Below are 21,942 nucleotides of genomic sequence, written 5' to 3' on the forward strand. Positions count from 1 at the left end.
AGCCTTGTGCATATCTACAGCCGTTTAAGTATCTTTACTAAAATTATTTTTGTAACCCCCTTACTTATCAGCCACAGTTATTGGCTAGTCACTCATAGCAAATTGTATTTAGAATCACCCCCCCCCCCCCCACCAATCCGTTTTGGCCACATTTATAAATAAATACAGACAAGAAAATAAATGATTTTCTGTCTGTATTTATCTGTAAAAATAAGTAAAAACGGAAAACAGGGAGCCTTCATTACAATATATCAACTACTCGGTTTGGGGCTGACCAAATTACGGGGAGGGGCACGCGAGCCTGTTTAGCTCCTTGTCATTTAACGGGAAGGCTAATTATAATTTATTATATACTTGTATTGTGGGCGTTCATCCACTCGCCACCACCTCTAAAAGGAGGACTGTACAGTTTTCGGATTACCTCCATCGACCTAGTTCAACGAAGAAAAAAAAAGCCCCGTTTTCCGCATTCTGCTAAACCGAGCCGCCATGTAGCCTATTTTCGCAATAGGGAACGAGCAATGTTATCGCCATGATGTGGTACAAATAAATGATCGAAAATTTACACCCGAGTGTCAATAATAAAAACTATTTGTCATAAAGGAACTTTCATATAAATGTATATTGGTAATAAAACAAAGCAATAAATATGTTTTTCGTTTAAACATCTGCGAAAAAACATAATAGTTAAATTGCATTTGCACCAGCTAACGAACGCTCTCCTGAAAGCACCTTGCCATTCTGGCTTAACTCTTGGGCGAGCGCGAGGCATCGTATTAACCTGGTAGCGTACTGGCAAAATAGCGCCTGACTCCGCCCATTAGTTCTGTTGCGCACTAACGTCACTAAAAACGAGCATGCGGATAGGCTGAAACCTCGTAGTATAAAACCAGAGATCAGGCAACTCCCCGATCTTTAAAAGCCGCCATCTTATCTTCTGTGCGTTCTTGATTTTTTTGTCGCTGGATTTCGTATTATTTTCAATCGGACCCGACCAACGCATTTACCCATCTCAGACGCGTGGACACCGCGGCTCCTTCCGCTTTTACCCCATTCGCGATTGACCGGGGCCCGTGGCTCCTTCCCGCCTCGGCCACCATGACAGAAATGGTCAGTTACGCAAATAACACCGCCGCCCCCTCTGGCGGGGCCTCCGTCGATGAATTCGCGGAGGGATCAAAGATAAACGCCAGCAAAAACCAGCAGGACGAGGGGTAAGTGGGGTAAAGGGAGAGGGGCGCGTGCCGCTGCTTGTGAGTTTGTCTCGGCGAGCGAGTCATTCCGCGGTGCCGAGAAGAGATACTAAATCTTTGTCGCTTTGTGTATTGATGAGCTCCCCGCCCCCTCGGTGACGCGCTTTTGCGGGTAGAGGGGAGGGATAGTGCTGCGGCGGTTAGGTTGACCTAGACGATTGTGAGTCGGAGCTAATGCGGGGGTTGGCGGGTGGCGCCCGTTCTTGACTGCACCTTCTGTCCTGTTAAATCTTAAAATATATTCCCAGTCTCAATCCCCCCCCCCTCCTCACCCCACCTGAACTGCGCTTTCGGGCTAGTACATCCCAGGAACGTTAAATTGGAAACTAACTTTTTTTAATTTATTTTTTTTAAATACTCTAAACACAGAACATGTTTAACGTATTAGGAATTAGTACAACTACCTTCCCGGTGTCCACACAACCCACGCAGAACATGTTTAACGTATAGAGTGGAATTAGTACAACTAACTTCCCGGTGTCCACACAACCCACTCTATTTCAGAAACTAAGCCGTGGCAAAGGGGGCGGGACTTGTAGAACAGGCGTTTATTTTTTAAGTTTAGCCGAACAGTTACCGTGTCAAGGCGGCGATCGCCTTTTATTAGGCTGTGACTAATGAGAATTAAATTTGTTTTTGGGCTCGTACTCTGGCAACGTGAGCCGTCGCGGAAAACACTGCATTCATCTGAGCGCACGTTGATCTTTGCTGTAAAATTCTCTCTCCCCTACCTCTTAGTAGACATTGGTAGAATATCGCGCGACAATTGAGTAGCCATTTTTCGCCAGCGTTTATTTTCTTAACCTTCATGCACTCAAGTGTGTTCTTAATTACTCAGCCGTTTCATTTGATAATGCCTCCACCGGTTTTCTCTGGTCTGTTTTTCCATTTCATGTCCGTTAAATCTTAATTTCTTAAAAGCTTGGTAGTTGGAGCCACATTCCTCTTAACTAGAATTTGTCAGAGGACAGATACTACTTGGTGATAGTACTGTTATCCATAACTAGACTGGTTGCTGGAGGCTTACAGCCACAACCCTCTCCTATAACCTCTCCGGTGGCAGGCCTCTCAAACTATGGTGATAGTTGAGGCTGAATGTTTGAGGTCCTTTTGACCATGGTTTGCAATGCTTTCCTCTGCTTTGGCGCCACTATCCTTTCAACCTTTTACCTTAAATTTCTCATCAACCTCTTCTGTCTAACGTCGGTCTAACGTCCAGACGAAGAGCAGTGTATTGCAGGTTTGTGAAAGCAGATCTCATTGTTGATGGAAAATGGGCCAGTGTTAATGTAGCGCATAGAAAGTGTTAAGGAGTTTGAATTGTGAACGGGGAGTAAATGGAGATCTTCAGGTATGGTGTTGCATGCAAGGCTGTGTGCTTCTACCCTTCGGGTTCTGCATGGAGTACTTCTGTGCTTAATTTGCCAAAATTAGCAGGGCCCTTCTCGGAAGGCCACTGCAGCCTACACACCCATGCACTGCCAGTGGCGGTACTAACATAATTCCTACACGTTTGACAATTCAGACTATTTTAGGCCACACAGCTATGTTGTATCTGCTGCTCAGCCAGTGTGAGTGTGGTTTGGAATGTTGGGTGAGTGGAGTTTGTCAGTTGAGAGAATGGGCCTCATGAGCAGCAGAAGGCTTGTGGTGGGACTCGCTGTAGCTTTATCTTGAACTTAACTTAAAGTTAGCAATTCATTGGTTACTGCCAAAGGCTGTAGTTAAGTGGCCAATAGCTGAGCGGATAAAATGAGCCACGCACGAAGATCTGAAAAGTTAGGAGATTATCAAATGACTATAGGCTGCCTTATCTCAGGTTTATAGGATGCCCTGGTTAATTTGTTGGATTGGGGGGGCTACTATTGTATTCTCGGTGTTTATAGTGGTCGAGTACTGGGCCTTGTCGAGAAACAGTATTAATAGGCATGTTATGGAAGGGCAAAACTCATTTAAAACAAGTTTGGGGTTAGTTTAGAACTACTGTTGGTTATAGAGTTCGTTTCAACTGGGGTGATGAGTTCCTTAGTAAGGGTCTTTTGACGATGTTGCTGCCTTTACTTCCACATCTCTTCAAATATCACCCTCCCAAAAAGAGAGCTTGAACACCCCATGCCTGTTCATGTGTTGCATGGTTTGTGTGGGCTAAAACAGTACGGTTTGATAGACCTACATGTAGCTGCTTGTATGTGGGCAAAGAAGTTCAATGCAATTTGAAACCTGTCTCCACTATAGACTGCTACATAACCGCTGGTGGTTGTTATGGTGGTGGTATGACTGAGGGCCATGCGTGTTATGAAACTTAAATTGCAATTTCTAGTCTAGACAAAGTCCATAACTATTATTTTCCATGCCTATGAAGTTTTGTTTCCAAGTAGAGAACTGCTTTGTTGAGTTTCCATTTTGAGGAATGAAAGCACATCTAGAGTTTGGTGTATGGTATCACGAGGGAGTGATAATATTTGAGGTCTGTTATTTCTGTTGAAATTGAGACTTCCTGAAAACTGGTATGGTTGTTTGTGAAACTGACCATTTTATACCTGAACTATTTACAGAAAGATAGTTTGTCGGCCATAGACTTGGGTTATACAAACCCTTTCAGAAGTATGGGTATTTATTTCTGTTTTTAGGTGCTAGCTACCGTGTTCTGCCAGAGTCTGGGGGTTGCACGGATTGGGCTTGTTGTGGTATGAGCATGCTTTTGTTAAGTTGAATGTAACTCTCACTTGCGGTTGGTAAGTAAACTGAACCAGGTGTTTGTAAAATGGATATATCTGGATGGTTATTTTTCCTGTATGTAACGTCCTAATGTTTGGGCGTTGCTCTATAGTTTTAGTTTTGAAGTGTCTATTAACTATTTTTTAAATTGTGGATTTTTAATCTTTTTAATGCAGCAAAATGTTTATTGGGGGCCTGAGCTGGGATACGAGTAAGAAGGATTTGACGGAATACTTGTCTAGGTTTGGTGAGGTCGTGGACTGCACTATCAAAACTGATCCAGTCACAGGACGATCAAGGGGCTTTGGATTCGTGCTTTTTAAAGATTCTGTCAGTGTTGATAAGGTCTGTATTCTCTCGGCCAGATCGACTACATAGTTGTGAAGATGAACGACTTTTACAGGTGTTACTTCTGGCTTTTACAGGTCTTGGAATTAAAGGAACATAAACTGGATGGGAAGTTGATTGATCCTAAAAGAGCTAAAGCACTGCAAGGGAAAGAGCCCCCGAAGAAAGTGTTTGTTGGTGGCCTGAGCACAGACTCATCGGAAGATATGATTAGAGAATACTTCGGTGCTTTTGGAGAGGTATGTGCAGAACATTCAGCATCTACAATATATTAGGCTCAGTCCTTGCATTCTACAGGGCTTTCAGCCTTCATTAACTTTTACCTGGATTCATCGCACTGGCTCCTCGGGAGTACTTTTCAGTATTATTGTTTCCAGTTCCCAAACTTCATTGCACAACATTGGTAGTGCTACGGTCTTTGCAACTGGTAAGTGTGAATTACAATTTCAGATCCCCTTTTCTAAGAGGCGTTATGCAGTAGTTTGTTTGCAGTTTGTCTTCATCGCAAGACATTAGAATTTTGGCGCTATATTAAACCAGTGCATGGAGTTTAAAAACATTTACTGTTGAATCTTCATATGGAAATCTTTTTGCTTTGCACACGTTTACCATTCCATTCAATGCTTCACCCGGGCATCAACAGTTAATTTCTCCAAATGCTTGTTAGGTCTCGCCTAGCGTTGCAGCACATGCGCTGCTCGTTTTTAGGTCTCGGCGTCAACGCGTGGAAGCGCGTCTCCGCCAAGATCTTTTGTCAGCGACTATCATTCCCAGGAGACAGTCCTGGCCACGCGCATCCTTCCAGGCGATTTGTAACTGGAACGCGCGCTGTGGCCAGGCGCTGTCTCCTGGGAAGCGCAAGCACCACACACGCATGCGCATACACACACACACGCGCGCCCATGCACGCACGCACATACATACAGAGACACCACCCCTGACTCATACACACGCGCGCACACACACAAGTGCACCGAGGCCCCCCTCCCCCGCCGTCACCGTCGCACACATACATACACACACGAGCATACACACACGTGCACCAATCCCGCTCCAGCCTTTTGGAACCTACCTTACCTCAGCACGCGGCGCCCAACCTCCTGCTGGCGCGGCCCCGGGGCTCTACACCGCTCACAGGAGCCCCGGGCCGCGAGACGCTACGACTCCGCCTGCCTCCTCTTCCGGTGTGAACGTGGCCCCGCCCCCGTCACAGGCGCCCGTGCCTGACTTCCGGGGCGGCCGCGATACTGACGTGGCTTCTTTCCTAGTTAAAAGTGTTTCACAACTCCAGACACGTTGGTCATCTCCATTAGGTAACCCGAGACACCCACATTATGCATTGTTGCAAAGACGGTCTTAGTTAACAGTGTGTGGCCTGTAATTAATATCAAGCAAAAGAAAACTGCAAACAGGTTGGGCTTAAGCAGGGCCTTCACTTATCTGCCCCCACACCAAAAAAAAATTAAAAAATTGCAGCCACAATAATTTATTTTAGACATTTACTAACTATATTAATTCATGGAAAGCGTATGGCCTATTGGGAATTTCTCTTTAAAAACTTATCGGGATTTTTTTTCTTTAAAACCCTTAAGCATTTTGCGTCACATTAAAATGCGTTAAGGTATTTCTCCAGCACATTTAATGCTTTTGTCCATGTGAAACTAGTTCCTGTAAAATATTCCTTCTCTCACACCCTTGAACAAGGGCTTCTGTGTTTTCCCACGTTCTGCACCACGTGTGCCAGTTAGTTTAGGGGTGAATTTAAAACGGCGTTGAGCGTGGGAAAGGCATGGCGAATATTCACATAGCCGTGACCCTTTGTGGCGTGTCCAACACAAGCCCAGGAGAGCGGGATGCAGGCTGCATTTTAACGCTGTCCACTTAAGGCACATACAACCAACCTGTTGTGCGAGTGGCCTTTTATGTTTAAAGTTTGGACTAGATTCGCCCCCGGGCCTGCTGTGCTCGACACCCCACCCATAGTGCCTCAGGACCTCTGCACACTTCAATTTATACTTATTTTAGCGTTTTGCAAACATGCTGAAGTGGAACTCATAGCTACAATGGAAGCATTTGGCCAGACGAAAAAGTACGTCTGCTCTGTGCAGTTTGTATGCAACATGCGCAGTTAATTGAGGGGGTGGGTGGGGGGCGAGGGGAACGGTGGATAAGAGAAAGGTAGAGCGAGCATCATGGGATTTTAATACCCATGTATGTAGAAACCCAGTTTGGAGTATCTAAAGGAAAGGCTTTGTATCCATGTCTAACCACAGAGCCACAATCTTCTGTTGTACCACGTGCTGCTTAACAAAGGCAAGCCTGCGCGCACAAGTCCCTCCCTTAATTGCACTGCAATTGTGTGTAATTGTCGTGTACTGAGCAATGGTTCTACCACACATGGGGTGTGGCAACCTGCAGAGCAGTGTTCAGACTCCCTCACATAGCTTGCCTCCCCGTATACAATGGGGACATAAAGAACAGTTAGCAATACCCAATACTTACTATAATTTCCCCAAGTATTTCCATGCTCCGTGAAATTGAACCATCCCAATCGGTACTTAAAATCGAGTGTAAACAACCTTAGCCAGTGATGCAAGGCCAGCCAACGAAAATGAGGTTTCTGAACTCGTAGGGGTGAGTGCAGAGTGCAGAGACAATGTTAATGACAATGCCCATTTATTTTTGATTTAAAGAAAAAAATGTCATGAGCAATGCCAATAGCTCTACCTTTAATGATGCCGAGACCATTGCATTGCAAATGCTTGCTCAAAATATTTAGTGAGAAATTTCAGAAGGGGACTAAGTCCCGCCGCTCTTTTACATTGTCTGGTGTCACCGTTTATGCTAAATGGTGGCCTGCCACTGGAAATTAGATTTTTTTTTTTTTTTTTTTTTTTGCCGCCCATTTAGTCCGTCCGTCAGGAGGCGTGTACTGCTGGCTCGTGTTTCCGACAGGTTGTTTTTAGGTCTCGCCCATTATCATTCCGGCTTTCAAGGACTGAAAGGGAGAGGACAACAGACTGTCACGCGTACGCAGCTGCAGCCTGCTGGGATCAGGTAGCGCGTGTCAACACGCGCTCCGATTCCGGCAGGCTTTTCACAATACATGCACAACACACATACAGATCCCCACGCATACAGAGACCCCCCCCCCCCCCGGCGCTTACACACACATCCACTGTCACGCGCACGTCGGCTCCGTCCACATTCCCAGCAAGTCAGCCTAACGCACGTGCGTGCGCACACACACATGGAGACCCGACCCCCTCCGCCGCTGCCTCATTCCTACTTTCGAAAAAGCAGCTCACCTGCGGCCTGCCCGACTCGTCCCCTGCCCCGCCGTGTGTGTGAGTGGAAGCAGCGGGGCACAGAGACTAGAGACGGCGTGGGGAGGGAGCGGAGTAGCTAACCGCCTCCTGACCCCCCTCGCAACGTTTGTCTAAGGTCTACTGCAAGCGGAGCCCACCCGCGAGTGCAGCGACCCACTGCCGGACAATCCGTAGTAAAAGCGGAGCCCACCCGCAACAAGACACTAAGACCCCAGCATCTGCACAACAGAAGATAAGTCAGCAGCAGCAAGGGGCAACAGACGGAGTAGCGCCCCCATGGAGAATCTACTACCAAGCAGCAAGTAAGTGCGCAACCACGCAGGAAACACCCACACGCATCAGCAAGGAGTTGGCAGTCGCCACTCCCAACGCAACGTGGGAAGAGGCACGAACGCCTCAGCGAGAACTCAAGCACTGACAGAACGTCTAGAGGGAAACGACTGCCAAGCACTGGAAGAACGTCCCGAGAAAAGACTGGCGCGATCAGAAGACGGAGAGAGCAGCGACTCCTAGTGGCCACAGGTGTTCACCGCAGTATCAACTACTCCCGCCAAAGGTCCAATGCAGCAAGTACCCGATGAAAGCCAAAGCAGCAAGTACCCAACGACACGCAACAGAAGTCCAAGAGCCCTGAACAGTAAGTGCGCAGATCGCGCCACGTGGCAACGCACAGCCGCCGCAAGGAGAAAGAAGAGTGCAGGCAGCGCCATCGCGCAGAACAGTTATCGGGGACGACCACACATGGCGCCTCCCAGAAGCCGATCAGCAGAATGATCGCCCATCAAGTGCTGACCCACGACTGGTCCCCAAGAACTGTTGTAGCGCAAAAGGACGACCACACGACGTGGCTTATTTTTTTTAAGTTTCTCTGGTTTGTAACCAAGTCCAGTGGATCAAAAACTAATGAAAGTGGTACCCAGGGCAGCATAGTGGGGCCTGAGGCCCATGATTATTGAACCAATTAAAACCATCTCCCTCGCCAACCAAAAATAGCACCTTTAATGTCACGTAAATACAACACATATTGCATTACAAATGCTATACGTGTCATTTGCGAAAGTTAAAACTATTGGCATTGTAAACGACAAAGCTATTAAGTTTGCTATTTTAAAAACCAACACATAAATAAAAAATGTGTCATTTACAATACCAATAGCTCAAACTTTCCTAATGCGAGACCTATTGCATTGCAAATGCTTGTTTTTCTTCTCGGTAGAATCGCTGGTCGTGTAATAAGGGTAGAGACAAGAGAATTGAGAAGCAAGCTTGCTTCTTTCTACCAGAAGGGTCAGGCTGTGAAACAGGCATGGTGCCATTGTGCATCCCTCTCGTTCGACATGAGACATTTCACTGTACTTTTCAACACTAATCCTATATGGGTTCCGGAGTAGCTTGCTACTCGCCAAAAAAGCGCTTCCAACATCCCATCGGGTAACAAGTACTATATAAATGTAAACCTTTTCCCCTCTTCTATCGCTCTATCCTTATCACTCCAAATAACTAATATCCACCACTCAAATTACATTCATATTTCACTATACTAATTCACCATTAATCCTTATGGGTTTCCAGAGTAGCGTGCTGCTCGCCAAAAAAGCGCTTCAAACACCATCGGGGGTAACAAGCGCTATAGAAATTACAAACCTTTTTTCCCCTCTGCCATTGACTAACCTATCCACCACTTAAAGAGATCTTACTTTAATATTTCACTAGACTAATTCAACACTAATCCTTTATGGTTCTGGAGTAGTGTGCTACTCGCCGAAAAAGCGCTTTGACGCCTCGCATGGGGTAGTAAGCGCTATATAAATGCAATTACAGTACCACACGCAGACCCCACTGAAGGAATGCTGCAAATACTTTACACTGCACAGCAGCATTCAGCATGTAAATGTATGACAATGCGCAAGGCCCCACCTCCCCGATGCTAATGCAGAGTTTAGTGTAGGAACGGTTACAGATAAATCTAAATAAACATGTTCCTTCATCCTTTGTGGGGTGACACTGCGGTGTCCATGAGACCCTGAAGCGCACATTAAAGGTACAGTTTTCACTGAAATAAGAACTAGAGCCTGATCGCCGCAGTGTATGGGGCTGACCTCCATCAAAACTTAAACTCACAGGACCGAAAGCAGCTCTCGTGCCTTGAGCTCAGCCCTAGAAGGGAAATTTTTTAAAATCAAATATTCCCAAGACTGCTCCCAGGTCTGGACTGAGCCACTGGCACTGATCGCCAGATCCTCTGGACCTTCTAGTGTGACAGAACAGTAAGGGTTTTGAGAGGGCGCCACAGTCAAGAGTCTAGGAGCTATACAAACCGAATAGCTGCACTCAAAGAACGAAACCAGGATATGTACTGCTGGCGCAGAGACATCTTAAAGGGCGTCTGGGAGGAAAGCTCACTGATACATATGTTCACTTCATTAGAATAAAACCAATTCATAGGATGGGCAGATGCAAAAAGGCTGCCGGACCCAAAACCATAACTCTGGATAAGGGTCCAATATTAACAATTATGACCATTAAAACGATAAAACAAGATCAATATAGAACCATAGAGATGGAACGTAAAATAACTAAATGAAAAAAATGTAACTAATGAAAGGAAAAAATATATGTGCAAATTAGGTTTACCCGCATTACATTTTACAATAACGAAAACCTATAAATTCCAGAGTAATAGGTTGCAGTTGGTATATTTCTGTAGTTTAGTGTAACGCCAGAATGCTGTACCATGTACACAATAAAACCAACAGAGGGTTGGTTGGTTTTATATAGACTGCGCTTAAGCTTGGTGTGGTAAAATACTCATTGGTACTCTTATCAACTCCGAAAGACAAGAGGCTGTCTCCTGTACAGTGAGGTAAATAGTGCCTTAATCCTTTGAGCTATGGTCCATGGGAGTGTTTCAGACCCGGATTGCATAGTAGTAGTCCTGGCACCTCCTCCAGAGTGGCTACCGTATGGTGCCCCACAATAGCTGCCTAGCCAGTCTGCTGCTCCTAGCACATGCGCTACAAACAAGGCACCAGTTCATCGGTAATTCGATCAGGGGACGCACTCTGCTCCCTGCTGCCCGCCACCTAATCCCAATCAGTAAGGCGAGAGGCCCAGAGCACCCTAACAGGGCTCGACTATTGATTCCTTCTGACAGTCTAATTGGGCCTGTTGAAAGAACCAGGCGAGAGCCTTTCTGCCCGACACGAGTTCAGACTGTCCGGACTAAGAGTAAACCGCATCCCCCTGCTTTGGGGGGGGGGGTGGGGGGGGGGGGGCGTTTGCAACCCCCTCATTTATTGCGGAACCCGAAAAACTCCACTGCCTTTAAAGCGCAGGGCACATGTCCGGGGGACGGGCAAAAATCTCAACACCGATATTAGTGTCTAAATTTACATGGGCCAACATCTGTGCATGTCAATCTTTCAAATTTAATCTGGGAACGAAAATGAGTGGGTACTAACATTTTAAATAAATTAGAATAATGTGATCAAATCACATTAATAAAAGCCAGTACCATTTACAATACAAAACTCACACGTACAAATGCAATAGATTCACAATTACAACAAAGTGAGCTATTGCCATTTTGCATTACACTATTTGATTAATGCTTCACGAAGGGAGGAAAAATCAATGACATTTAATGCCAATAGCTCAAAATGTCATTGAGACCTATTGCATTGTAAATGCTTGTTTTTGCTGAGGACACGGGGAGCCATGTGTTGGGCACAGGGTTCCAGTAAACTTTTCCCTTCAGTTTTAAACAAGGATCCACCTAGTAGGCCTTTTTTGGATCTGAAATAGTTATTTTGAAAATGTTTGCCGCAATGGTAACCAATGTTATGGTTCGATCTGTTGACAGGCCAAGTTTTTTTCTAATGGCCTATCCAGACCCCTTACTTTTTGTAATGTTACCAGAGCACTAATCGTAGTGTCATTCAATGTATTTCTCTAAGGTGCTTTAATATTTTTCTCTTGTCAAACACTTGCAAAGGAGTTAAATTGAGTTTGACTCGCATCTAAGTATTTTGCTTAGCACAATGCCAGTTATTATGGCACCTCTCGGAATTTATAGGTGGTTTGGGCACACAGGTCAATATAACTTTTTTACTCCTGTCGAAACTGACAAAGGTAATTGGATAGGTAAATGCATTTCTTGGTCCGATCAAAAGATCTAAAGTAGCACTATTATTGCCACATAGTTTGAGCTCTATTTGCCACAAAGTACTACTGTTGTGCTTTACAATGGTACTTCCACATTAGTCCATTAACCCAGTTCGGGTGAACTTATTGTAGTTTTAGTTAGATCAGATCAATGCATTTGCTTATTGAAAAGTGTGTCCGTGTGACCATGACGCATTTGCATATTTCGGTAAATTTAAAACCTCCATCCATATCCGCACAGGAGTGGCTCGTTATAAAATACAAAAATAGATGAATTAAAAAAAATTGTCAGAAGCTAGGCAACTGTATTTGTAAGGCTTGCAGCTGCTAATTCAGTGTTTCCGCTAAAGCAAATGATCAGCGAGGGTCGGAGCAAGGAATTCCGGGGCTATGGGCCCTGACTAGACCGGATCATGTGATAAAGAAAGCCGTACTTGAGGCTAACTTTGACCCCCCCCCCTTTAATAGGGTAACATTCTATTGAAAAAACTGTTGTAAATTACCTAGCATCAATAGACCAATAGCGATTTCTGACTGAAATTTTCACACAAAAAAGCATTGTGGTACACCCAACTCGGGAGTCTAACAAAGGGTTGCTACAGATGGATCAGTTTTCATTAACCCTGGGCGGAGTTGCACTACATGGGGCTAAACTCTTGCCGCACTACATGGTGCTTTGCACACTGCCACTCAAGTAGATTTTTACTCTAGCTGCAGCCGTCTCGAAGCAACCCAGCTGTTTCTCATTGCGTGAATAAGCAGCCACTCTCCATGAGAAACCTGACCACCCAGCGTTGAGATCTCGTCATGGGGTTGATTTTCCGCGGTCGCCAACTTGACGCTGACTAACACAAGTGAGGGAAACAGCTCCGGCTTAGTTTTTGGGCACTCCGTGTAACGCGGGAAACTCCACTCAGATTAAACTGCTCAACTCTACATTGAGGATTCCTCACATGAACTAATCAAAACTAGGTTGGCTGCTGGCCCATTCTTTAGGATTTTCCCCCCAGGATGACTCAAATGGCAGGAGATGCAACTAACCATTGCACACACTGTTATATTGATGTTCTGTTTGACTTGGCACCTAAAAGCATCAAAATATTTAGTTTAATTTACAACCCTATGTGACAACTCATTCTCTGCAGATCAGTACTTCTAATGAAAACATTCTGGTGGAAATAGATTACGAAGAATCTTCCACTATGATCTTGGCAATGAGTCTGATAACACAACAATGATGCAAGTGTCTAACTGAAGCATCCACACCTATAATGGACATACTAGTCCCCCCAACTATCTCATTATTGGACTCTACAGGAATGGCAAGACGGGCGGGGGAATTGCATGCATCTACAGGAGCAACCTAGCTGTCACTGAATGCCCCTCCCTCTCCTCCTGCGAACTCCTCTGCCTTGATATTACTAGTGAGGGCAAACCTGTGCTCCCTTCATGTTATTTACCACCCACCCGGTGACAACTTCACCTTCTCCCAACAACTAATGGACACGATATCCACCAACGCCGGTCGACTGCTCAATCAAATTTACTTAAGAGACTTCAACCTCCACTGGAATGACCAGAAAGACACTGTGGTGAAGAGCCTTAAGACTTTCCTCGACACGCTTGACCTCACCCAAATCTGCAACGGTCCGACTCATGAAAAAGGCTCCATCATTGACCTTATCGCCAAAGAAGACTCTACCCAACTAGACGCAATCGAACCATGTGACTGGTCAGACCACCACATCATCACCTTCTTCATCAACGAAAAGGTCAAACTTAACCCGGAGCAACCTGCCAAAACTAAGATTTGGAAGAGGGACCTGAAGAACCTTAACCCAAAGTCCTTGCCTGCCCACACAGGCAGTCTCCTTCCCCCGACGGACGTCTCTGATGTGCATTCATTGACCAACCTCTACCTAGACTCCATGTCTACAATAATCAATGAAGCTGCACCCTTGCAACTGAAGAGTCTCCACCAAGAACTCGAACCCATGGTACGATGGCAGACTCAATGAAGACAGACGTGTGATGCGCTTAGCTAAGCGCTAGTGGAGATCGGACCCCTCAGCACTGAACCTTAGAACGCTTAAGAGTAAGAGAAACGCTTACTTCAGAAAAATCAAACGCTCAATCAGTATTCTTTAGCCAACAGCTGGATCAAGCTAAAAACCGACCAAAAAAACTGTTCGAGTTAGTCAAAACCCAAACCAAAACGCAACCTCCACAACCCAACAACTTAACAAAGGCTATCCCAAGTTGCGAAGACTTCTCTGCTTTCTTCAAGCAAAAAAACGACACTATAAGAAGCGATCTCATCAAGGATGTAAGTCGATTCTCCGGCTCCATATGCATAACTAACACATGCTAAAAACAACGCTTCATGGACGTCCTTCAACGCCTATTCCGAAGAATCAATTCACAAGCTGCTGGTCACCTTGAAACCCACCAATCACACAGACCCCCCTACCTGCCAATGCTGTTAAAAGTCCTCACCCCCGTTCCTCCCACTCTGGACTAAAATCATCAACTGTTCCCTGCAACAAGGGCTCATCCCAGACTCCCTCAAGATTGGGCAAGTCACGCCTATACTCGAGAAACCCACAGCTGACCCGGCCGACCTAAACAACTATCGTCCTATCACCAATATCACCACTCTAGCAAAAATGTTAGAAAAATGCGTACAACTCCAACTGACAAAACACATTGAGCAGTTTGACCTCCTCAACTCCCACCAATCCGGATTCAGAGCAAAGCATAGAACGGAAACGGCCATGACACACAAAATGGATGATGCCCTCCAAATCCTTGATCACAAGGAGTCTTGCCTCTTCATCCTTCTTGACCTCTCCAGCATTTGATACGGTCAAACGCATTTGATACGGTCAAACATGAGAATCTACTGGAGCTCCTAAATACCAGAATGGGCATATCCGGGACGGTTCTCAAATGGTTCACGTCCTTTCTGCACAACCCGTCTCAGAGGTTCAAGATCAACAACGCACTGTCCTTGCCTGTGCCAGTAACACTGGGCGTCCCGCAAGGTTCCTCCCTATCCCCCACATTGTTCAACCTCGTCATGGAACCACTCACCACCTTACTTCAATCTTCTAAGGTACATTTCCATATGTACGCCGATGACTCAGCTCTACCTCAAGCTTCAATCCCCTGAAGACATCAAACTGTTGAATGCCACACTAATAAGCTTGGCTGGCCGACAATCACCTCAAACTAAATGCTCTGAAAACTGAGTTCCTTCTGATCTCTCCTCCTGCGAAAAAGGCCATCACCCAAACCTGGCTCAATCATCTAACCGCACTCCATGTCCAGCCCACCATCGTGGACTCGGCGAAATCCCTTGGCATCACACCGGACTGCAATCTCGACATGCAGCAGCATATTAGCATAGCAACTAAAGGAGCCAACTTCCAAATCAACACGCTGAGAACTCAAACCCTTCCTACCACCCAAGGACTTCCAAACTGTGGTACAAGCCTTGGTCATTCCTCGCGTAGACTACGGAATTGTGGCTCTCAGCGGGCTCCCCCTGACAACAACGGCTCCCCTAAGAGCCTCCCTGAACGCGGCCGCGAGACTCATCACTGGCTCAAGAAAACACTCGCATATATCCCCTGACTTAAAAGCCCTGAACTGGCTGCCTATTGAAGCCAGAATTCAGTTGAAAATTGCCTGTATGAAACTCTGCCGTACACCACAAGGCACCCAACTACCTCTCTCATAAGCTGACCATATCAGGAGGCTCGAGATCCAACAGAAGCACTAACACTCTCCTCCTGAAACCACGGAGATTCCGGAAGGAAAAAACATACAAACGCTCCTTCTCTGGAATGGCACCTAGGATCTGGAATGCACTCCCGCCAGAAACCAGGCTTATCCCGTCCACTATCCTCTTCAAGAAAGAGGTGAAGGCCATCCTTATGGCTAAATACACCTGAACACTATTGATACTGGAACAATGACAGTATTTGGCTTCTACATTATCGGCTGTCGGAATACTTATCTATGTTAGTCCATTTTTTTTGTCTCCTTCTGGATCTAATTCATTGCACGGATGCTATACTATTGATTTCCAACTTGTTTATTCGGTTGTACACTAGGACTTGAGTGCCTCAACCTGCAACGCACCCACTACTGACTACTACTCTGCTTTCAACATTGTGTTTACTCACCCTCTGGGGTGCTATAATCTTATCCGTTTAGACATTGTACTGCTTCCATATTATTGTTTCTTGATTGTTATTACTCTGTATACTCTTGTATGATTGATACCCTATTTTTGCAAATTGCTGTCTACGGAATCTCATTGATTCAAGAGTCTTGTTTATCCTACCTACTGTTTCTGTAAAGCGCTCTGATATCTGCAAAGATCTTGTTAGTGCTATATAAAACTTTAAAAATAAATAAGTGTGTGGCACGTGGAAAGGGCATACATTATTTCTATAATATTGTAGGGCCTATGCATTTTACACAAGCTGTATTTCATTGTTGTAACCAATTTGCATTGAATTATTGATCCGAGGTTTGGAACAAAGCTTGATTGAACTAGACTGAATTGTCCAAAGTGCCCAGTTTGTTACTTAGCAAAGAGCGGCAGGGTTACTCTCAAATTTTCCTATAGGAGCATTTATTTAATTATGCATGTAGACTATGCCTCTTTGTGAGGGGGCATTAAGTCGTTTTTGGGCCACTTGATTTTTATACACTAACCTATGTCTAACTGGTTTTCTTATAGATCGAAAATATTGAGCTGCCAATGGACACAAAGACCAACGAACGGAGGGGTTTCTGCTTCATTACGTACGCCGATGAAGCACCGGTGAAGAAATTATTAGAAAGCCGCTATCACCAGATAGGATCTGGGAAGGTATAGAAATTCTAAAACGCTCTCTAGTATGTTGCTTCTGTATACACTTTTTTCCAAACTCTTATCTTTGTATTTCAGTGTGAGATTAAGGTAGCACAACCCAAAGAGGTGTACAAGCAACAGCAGCAGCAACAGAAAGGTGGAGGTAGAGTCGCACTTGCGGGGCGTGGTGGCAGAGGCCGTGGTCGAGGTAATCTAGACTATTAGTTGGACTTAATTTTCTAGTTCTATCTTAATTTAGTCTGGTTTAAACGCGTGTTGACTGAAGTATGAGTTGTGCTGTTGTGGTATAATTCATTTATGAATAACTTGTGGCTACTGCTGAAGCTGAATTATAGCTAAATACTGGCAGAACTTGCATTGGCTGTTATATTGCATGCTGTGTAACTGTATTCATATCAAAATCACAAAATAAAATGATGGGCGAAGTGCTGAAACTTTTCATACTCACTCCCAGACCTGGGTTTAATCGGTAGTTTTGCTCGCTGTGCCACTGTATTCAAGCTAGCCTGGCTGAGGTGTTTCCCCGAAACCAGTCCCAGGGTGCTTGTTTCGGGTCCATGGAAGACATCGCTTGGCAGTTCGGGCTGGACTGTTCCCATGAGGCACATGGTCCAGACTGACTTGCATATGGCTGGGTCGAAACTGGGGTGGTGCAATGAGCAACAAAGTGATTGATTAAACCCAGATCTCCTGACTGGGGGTGCGTTTGTGTTTGGGAGTTGCTTCTTTAGTTCACTGTTCCTGGGGTTTTAAACTAGGCTCGTTGGACTGGTGTGTGTATATATGGGTTTTGAATGCATCTTTGGTTTTATGTTGGATTGTGTAAATCTTGTTCACCCTGATTAGTAATACCGTGTGAATGGCAATTACAACATTCTATTAAGTGGTCCGTCGCAACTAAAAAATTGTTGAATGACCTGGTTTAATTTACGGTTTTTCTCAAGGTCAAAGTCAAAGCTGGACTCCTGGCTATAACAACTATTATGATCAAGGTTACGGAAGCTACAACAGTAGTACTTATGGCAGTGACCAAAGTTACAGTGGATATGGTGGCTACGACTACACAGGCTATGGCTATGCAGGTTATGGATATGGGCAAGGATATGCAGACTACAGTGGTAAGTTGCATGTGCTAGTTCAGAAAATAAAGGGGCTATGGTTAAGATTTGTCACTTCGAGGCCGTTTAGTGGGTTAATACTTTGCTGTACACGTTGCTCAGTGCCTATACTCGGAAGGTGTATAAAAGGATCCATATATTGATGGCATAAGTGCTCTATATTGAATTACATCTCGAATGTGCAGTAGAATCCTTCCAGGCATAAATAGTCCATCTTTCCAGTACAATAAGTGCTATATAATTCCAGTGAGGTCTGGCAAAGGGCAGACTCAAAGAGCATAGTATATTATTTATAGCAGCACCTTTAATCAGTTTCTCTGTAGTCGAGGCGCGGTTGGAAAGTTGATATTCGTGACCAAATCCATGTATTGCTGTTGTGGCTGTATTGTCCAGCCTAGTTTCACCAGTTTTAAAAAAGAATGTGACCTAGTCTTCATATTAAAGCAGCTAAACCAATGTTTAAGAAAGTAAAGTCTTCAGCAAGGTCACTGGAATTGAGACATCGGAGGACCAAATCAAATGACAAAAAATGTGGGTAAATGCAACACCTTTTGTGATCGTATTACTTCATTTTGTCAGTTTAACACCTGTTTACAGTGTGGGCAAAGGTCATTAATACTAGATTACACAAACCGTAATACTCAACAAAAAGGTGACCTGTCCACTTTTCAGAAGAGCATTCTGCTGCACGGAAACGTGTTGACAGGCTTTTAGTAACTTTTGATCTATATATTTTAATTTGCAGATTATTTAGTTGGTAGATTATGTAGGAAAAGCTGCAAATCTCTATACAGAAAATGTTGCCGCAAAATCGCTCAATTCCAGTGGCCCTGGTCTTAACCTGTGTTTGATCAGGAGTTTAATAACTTTCCAGGTTCTGCTACCACAGCAATCCCTATATGTGGGTTCAAGCTAATGCACCGTTTAGGGGAGGGTGTGCCTATATTAGACACTACAGTTTGCTTTGCTAGTCTTTTTTTAATCTTATTTTGTTTGGGGGGGGGGCAAGAAGGACCTACTTTTTTTTTTTACGCTCTTACTTGTACCTTAATTTAGTCCCCTCACTATCCACATAACCCCATGATGCAGTGAGTTTAGAGAATGGATTGAATTTAATGGCATTGTGCATTGAGAAGTTTTCGACGATGTTAATTGTATTTCCAACTTAAGACGATAGCTTCGACCCAGAAGGGTCATCGTACAGTCCTAAAGTACTGATGCAAAGGTTTCAAGCGTGCATTTTTGAATACTGACTTGTTAACAAGTTCTGCAATGCAGTACTTAGACCGCGGCCGTACACAGTACTGTATATTTCTTGACTTATGTTTTGTGCGATTTGAAACTAATTGGGAGTGGGTTCCAAAGACTTCATATGTTGCTCCCGGTTTCAAAAAAATTCACTGCCCGAAATGTTTGTCAGAATCTGTCCAGCACATGGACAAGGTGCTCCTTGGCTGGAGACCAGGTACAAATCCCCACGCCCTCACGCCGTTAATCTAATTTACTTTTCACATTTTTGTTGGATCGAGGACAAAATACATTATGACGCTAACTCTTAAGTGCTAGGTGGGATGGCTCGAGGTTCATATCGTATTAGTAAAGTATGTACAGTGAGGCCTTTAGCTGTAATATCCGGTACATTGAGCATATACTGTTATTAGCCTTGCGTAATCAATTTGTATTTTTATAGGTCAACAAAGTACCTACGGGAAGGCAACCAGGGGTGCTGCCAATCACCAAAATACCTACCAGCCATATTAATTACGTTGCAGTATTTGAAAGCAGGTGAGTAATTGAGTACACACGTCACTTGCTTGTTAATGTAACTTATTTAAAGATCAATAGACAAATGCAAATAAGTGAAAACATCTCTTGTAGTTTGATATTTTTGACCTAAGCTTTGTTAAAATGATTACACCATCTTCTTTTTTGTAACAAAAACGTGTTTTACTTAAAATGTGTCTATAGATCTTTAACTTGGTAAATTACAATCGAATTTCTTTAGAGTACTTCAGAAAAACATTAAGGGGTTTTTCTGTTCATTTTTTGTGCCAGATGGTCTAGAGGAATAAATAAACTTTTTAGAACTATTAACAGGTAAAGTACTGAAATGGGTACAACTTAAGGAAACAAGAATGTTGTCTTCTAACTCTGACATTATACCTTGTTTGTACCCGCCAGCGGGAACTTCATTGCAGGCCGTGTGTCACCCTGACCACGTCTATCTCTGGGGTCGCACGTTGCTGGCTGAGCTCAAGGCATACATCAGAAAACGCTGTCCTGTGGTATGGTCTCTTCCAACTTCATGTACCAGCGTAAAGATTAAAGTGGAAAACTCCAGACTTTGGCTTCTTTTTTAAATCTTTCTGGAAATGATTAACTTTTTTAATACAGTTTTTTACAGGAGTTTTAAATGCATAAGTGCCGTTTTTACAGCTTAATCATTTTGCTCTTTTGTTTAGTGTTTGTATTTCAATTGTGGAGCCTCATTTTGAGTGTGCATTATTTAGGATTTAATGCTTGCGTTTCTTTTTTATAGCCGATAATGACATTCGCCACCGATACCAGTATAGTAAATTGGAAGGTTTGAAGATCCCATGCACTCAGATTAGCACACCTCAGCGTCAAAATTTAATTATATCTATTAGTCCAAAATCAGGTGCTTTTTGAAGCAGTTTTAAAAGACCTTTTTTTTCCCCCGGAGTATTGCTTCACCTACGTATGGTGTATATTCATAAACAATTGGTTTTAGTGCTTGAGCAATGTTTAACCTTGTTTTTGTCCCAAATTATCCAGTTAAATTTCCTTAGTGAATGGAGTAAGTGCACACATGGCGATTTAACCACTAAATGGTGGTTTTACCCTCCCTCCCCACAACAGTTCATGTTCACTACGTTAGTTTGTCTTTGGGCCATTTCATACCCAGCCATGAATTGGACAACCATGAGGAGTGCTTTGAAGTGCATATGATCTTTACAAGTTGAAAGTAATATAACCTTTTGTTAAGATTGCATATTGTGTCACAGCAGAATGAATCTAATCACGCACTTCTTGGTTTCAGGTGGGGTGATCTCAAGGAGTTTGGGAGAGCATCAGCCCAAGTTCGGAGGGTGGTCTTCGAATGACTCAAGAACTGTTTTGTAAAAACATCCTTCGCAAAGAATTGAAGTGTACATATCGTCTTGACTAGGTTTTTTTCTGTGGTTTTTACTTTGACCATCTGACACAACATGGATTTTTGTTTATCCCAATTTTATTTGTGTATTTCATGTGAGAAGATTCTGAAATAAATGGATTTCTGTGATTGTCAGTGCTCATGTCCTGTACGGAAGTTTGTAATAAAACTATTTGTTTTAAGCCCTGGTTCTTTTTCTTAGTCTGGTTAAAGTTCATGATTGTAGCAGGAGGGTCTTGGTCTTAATGTTTTTATTATGGGGGGAGGGAAGGGATGTTGTGGCGGAAATGAAGGGTGAGCAAGTCGGTGCATGGAATTATGTCCCTAATACCAGTCTCCACTGTAGATCTGTGCATGGGGAGAAGGACTTTGGTGCAGGCTCTACCTAATTATGTGGCTAATTTTGTCCCTTTGGTTCGGTTTAAGACTCTATCGCTCTGCCCCATACTAAATTTGTATCTATTCCCAGGCTCCCCCCTTTAATTTATTTGTATGTGGTTACGATTAGAGGGGGGTCATGCGTAGAAATCGCTCGAACTCCCTGCTGTATTTTGCTTCCTTGGTCTTGTAAGTATAGATAGTGCACCTTCTGCACTTAATGATAAAACCGGTTCTAACCATCAACTGGGCAAATGCTGCCTGCTCTTCTGACGGAGGCAGTGGTAATCAGGTGGGTTTCAATATGGAGGTTTGTTTTTTCCTGGCCTCTGGCGTTGTGTGCCTCATTTTGTGTGATTCTTAAAATTGAATTCCCTGTTTACATATGAATTTACCCCCACAAGGAACTTGATAGACCTCTCCATTCAACTTTTTTCTGATCACTTGTTGCCTACTCTGGAGTCTGTTTTATGTAATGTGCCTCTTCGGGATGTTAGTGTTGACTGGTGTACAGTGCAGATAGCATGATTGGGTTACACCTAGTTAATGCTGTAGCACCCGAAATGTAGAT

General features: G+C 44.1%; 1 protein-coding gene across 2 annotated transcripts; it reads left to right on the forward strand.

The window, feature by feature from the left end:
* The first annotated feature begins 878 nt into the window (after positions 1-878).
* Positions 879-21,175, forward strand: HNRNPDL (heterogeneous nuclear ribonucleoprotein D like). 2 transcript variants are annotated; one of them, XR_015305079.1, is made up of 9 exons: positions 892-1,214; positions 4,148-4,316; positions 4,397-4,558; positions 16,566-16,697; positions 16,776-16,887; positions 17,645-17,818; positions 19,509-19,603; positions 20,000-20,103; positions 20,880-21,175. XR_015305079.1 is itself a non-coding variant. In XM_086949870.1 (8 exons), the coding sequence occupies exons 1-7, from the start codon at positions 1,099-1,101 to the stop codon at positions 19,577-19,579; spliced, it is 936 nt and encodes a 311-aa protein (XP_086805996.1). In that variant the 5' UTR covers positions 879-1,098; the 3' UTR covers positions 19,580-19,603; positions 20,880-21,175. The 2 variants fall into 2 exon arrangements, 1 of the variants encoding a protein (XP_086805996.1); XM_086949870.1 differs by lacking the exon at positions 20,000-20,103 and having other exon boundaries at positions 879-1,214.
* Positions 21,176-21,942: the final 767 nt, after the last annotated feature.

Source organism: Lissotriton vulgaris, unplaced genomic scaffold (assembly GCF_964263255.1).
Source record: "Lissotriton vulgaris unplaced genomic scaffold, aLisVul1.2 SCAFFOLD_1984, whole genome shotgun sequence".
NCBI classification, from domain to species: Eukaryota; Metazoa; Chordata; class Amphibia; order Caudata; family Salamandridae; genus Lissotriton; species Lissotriton vulgaris.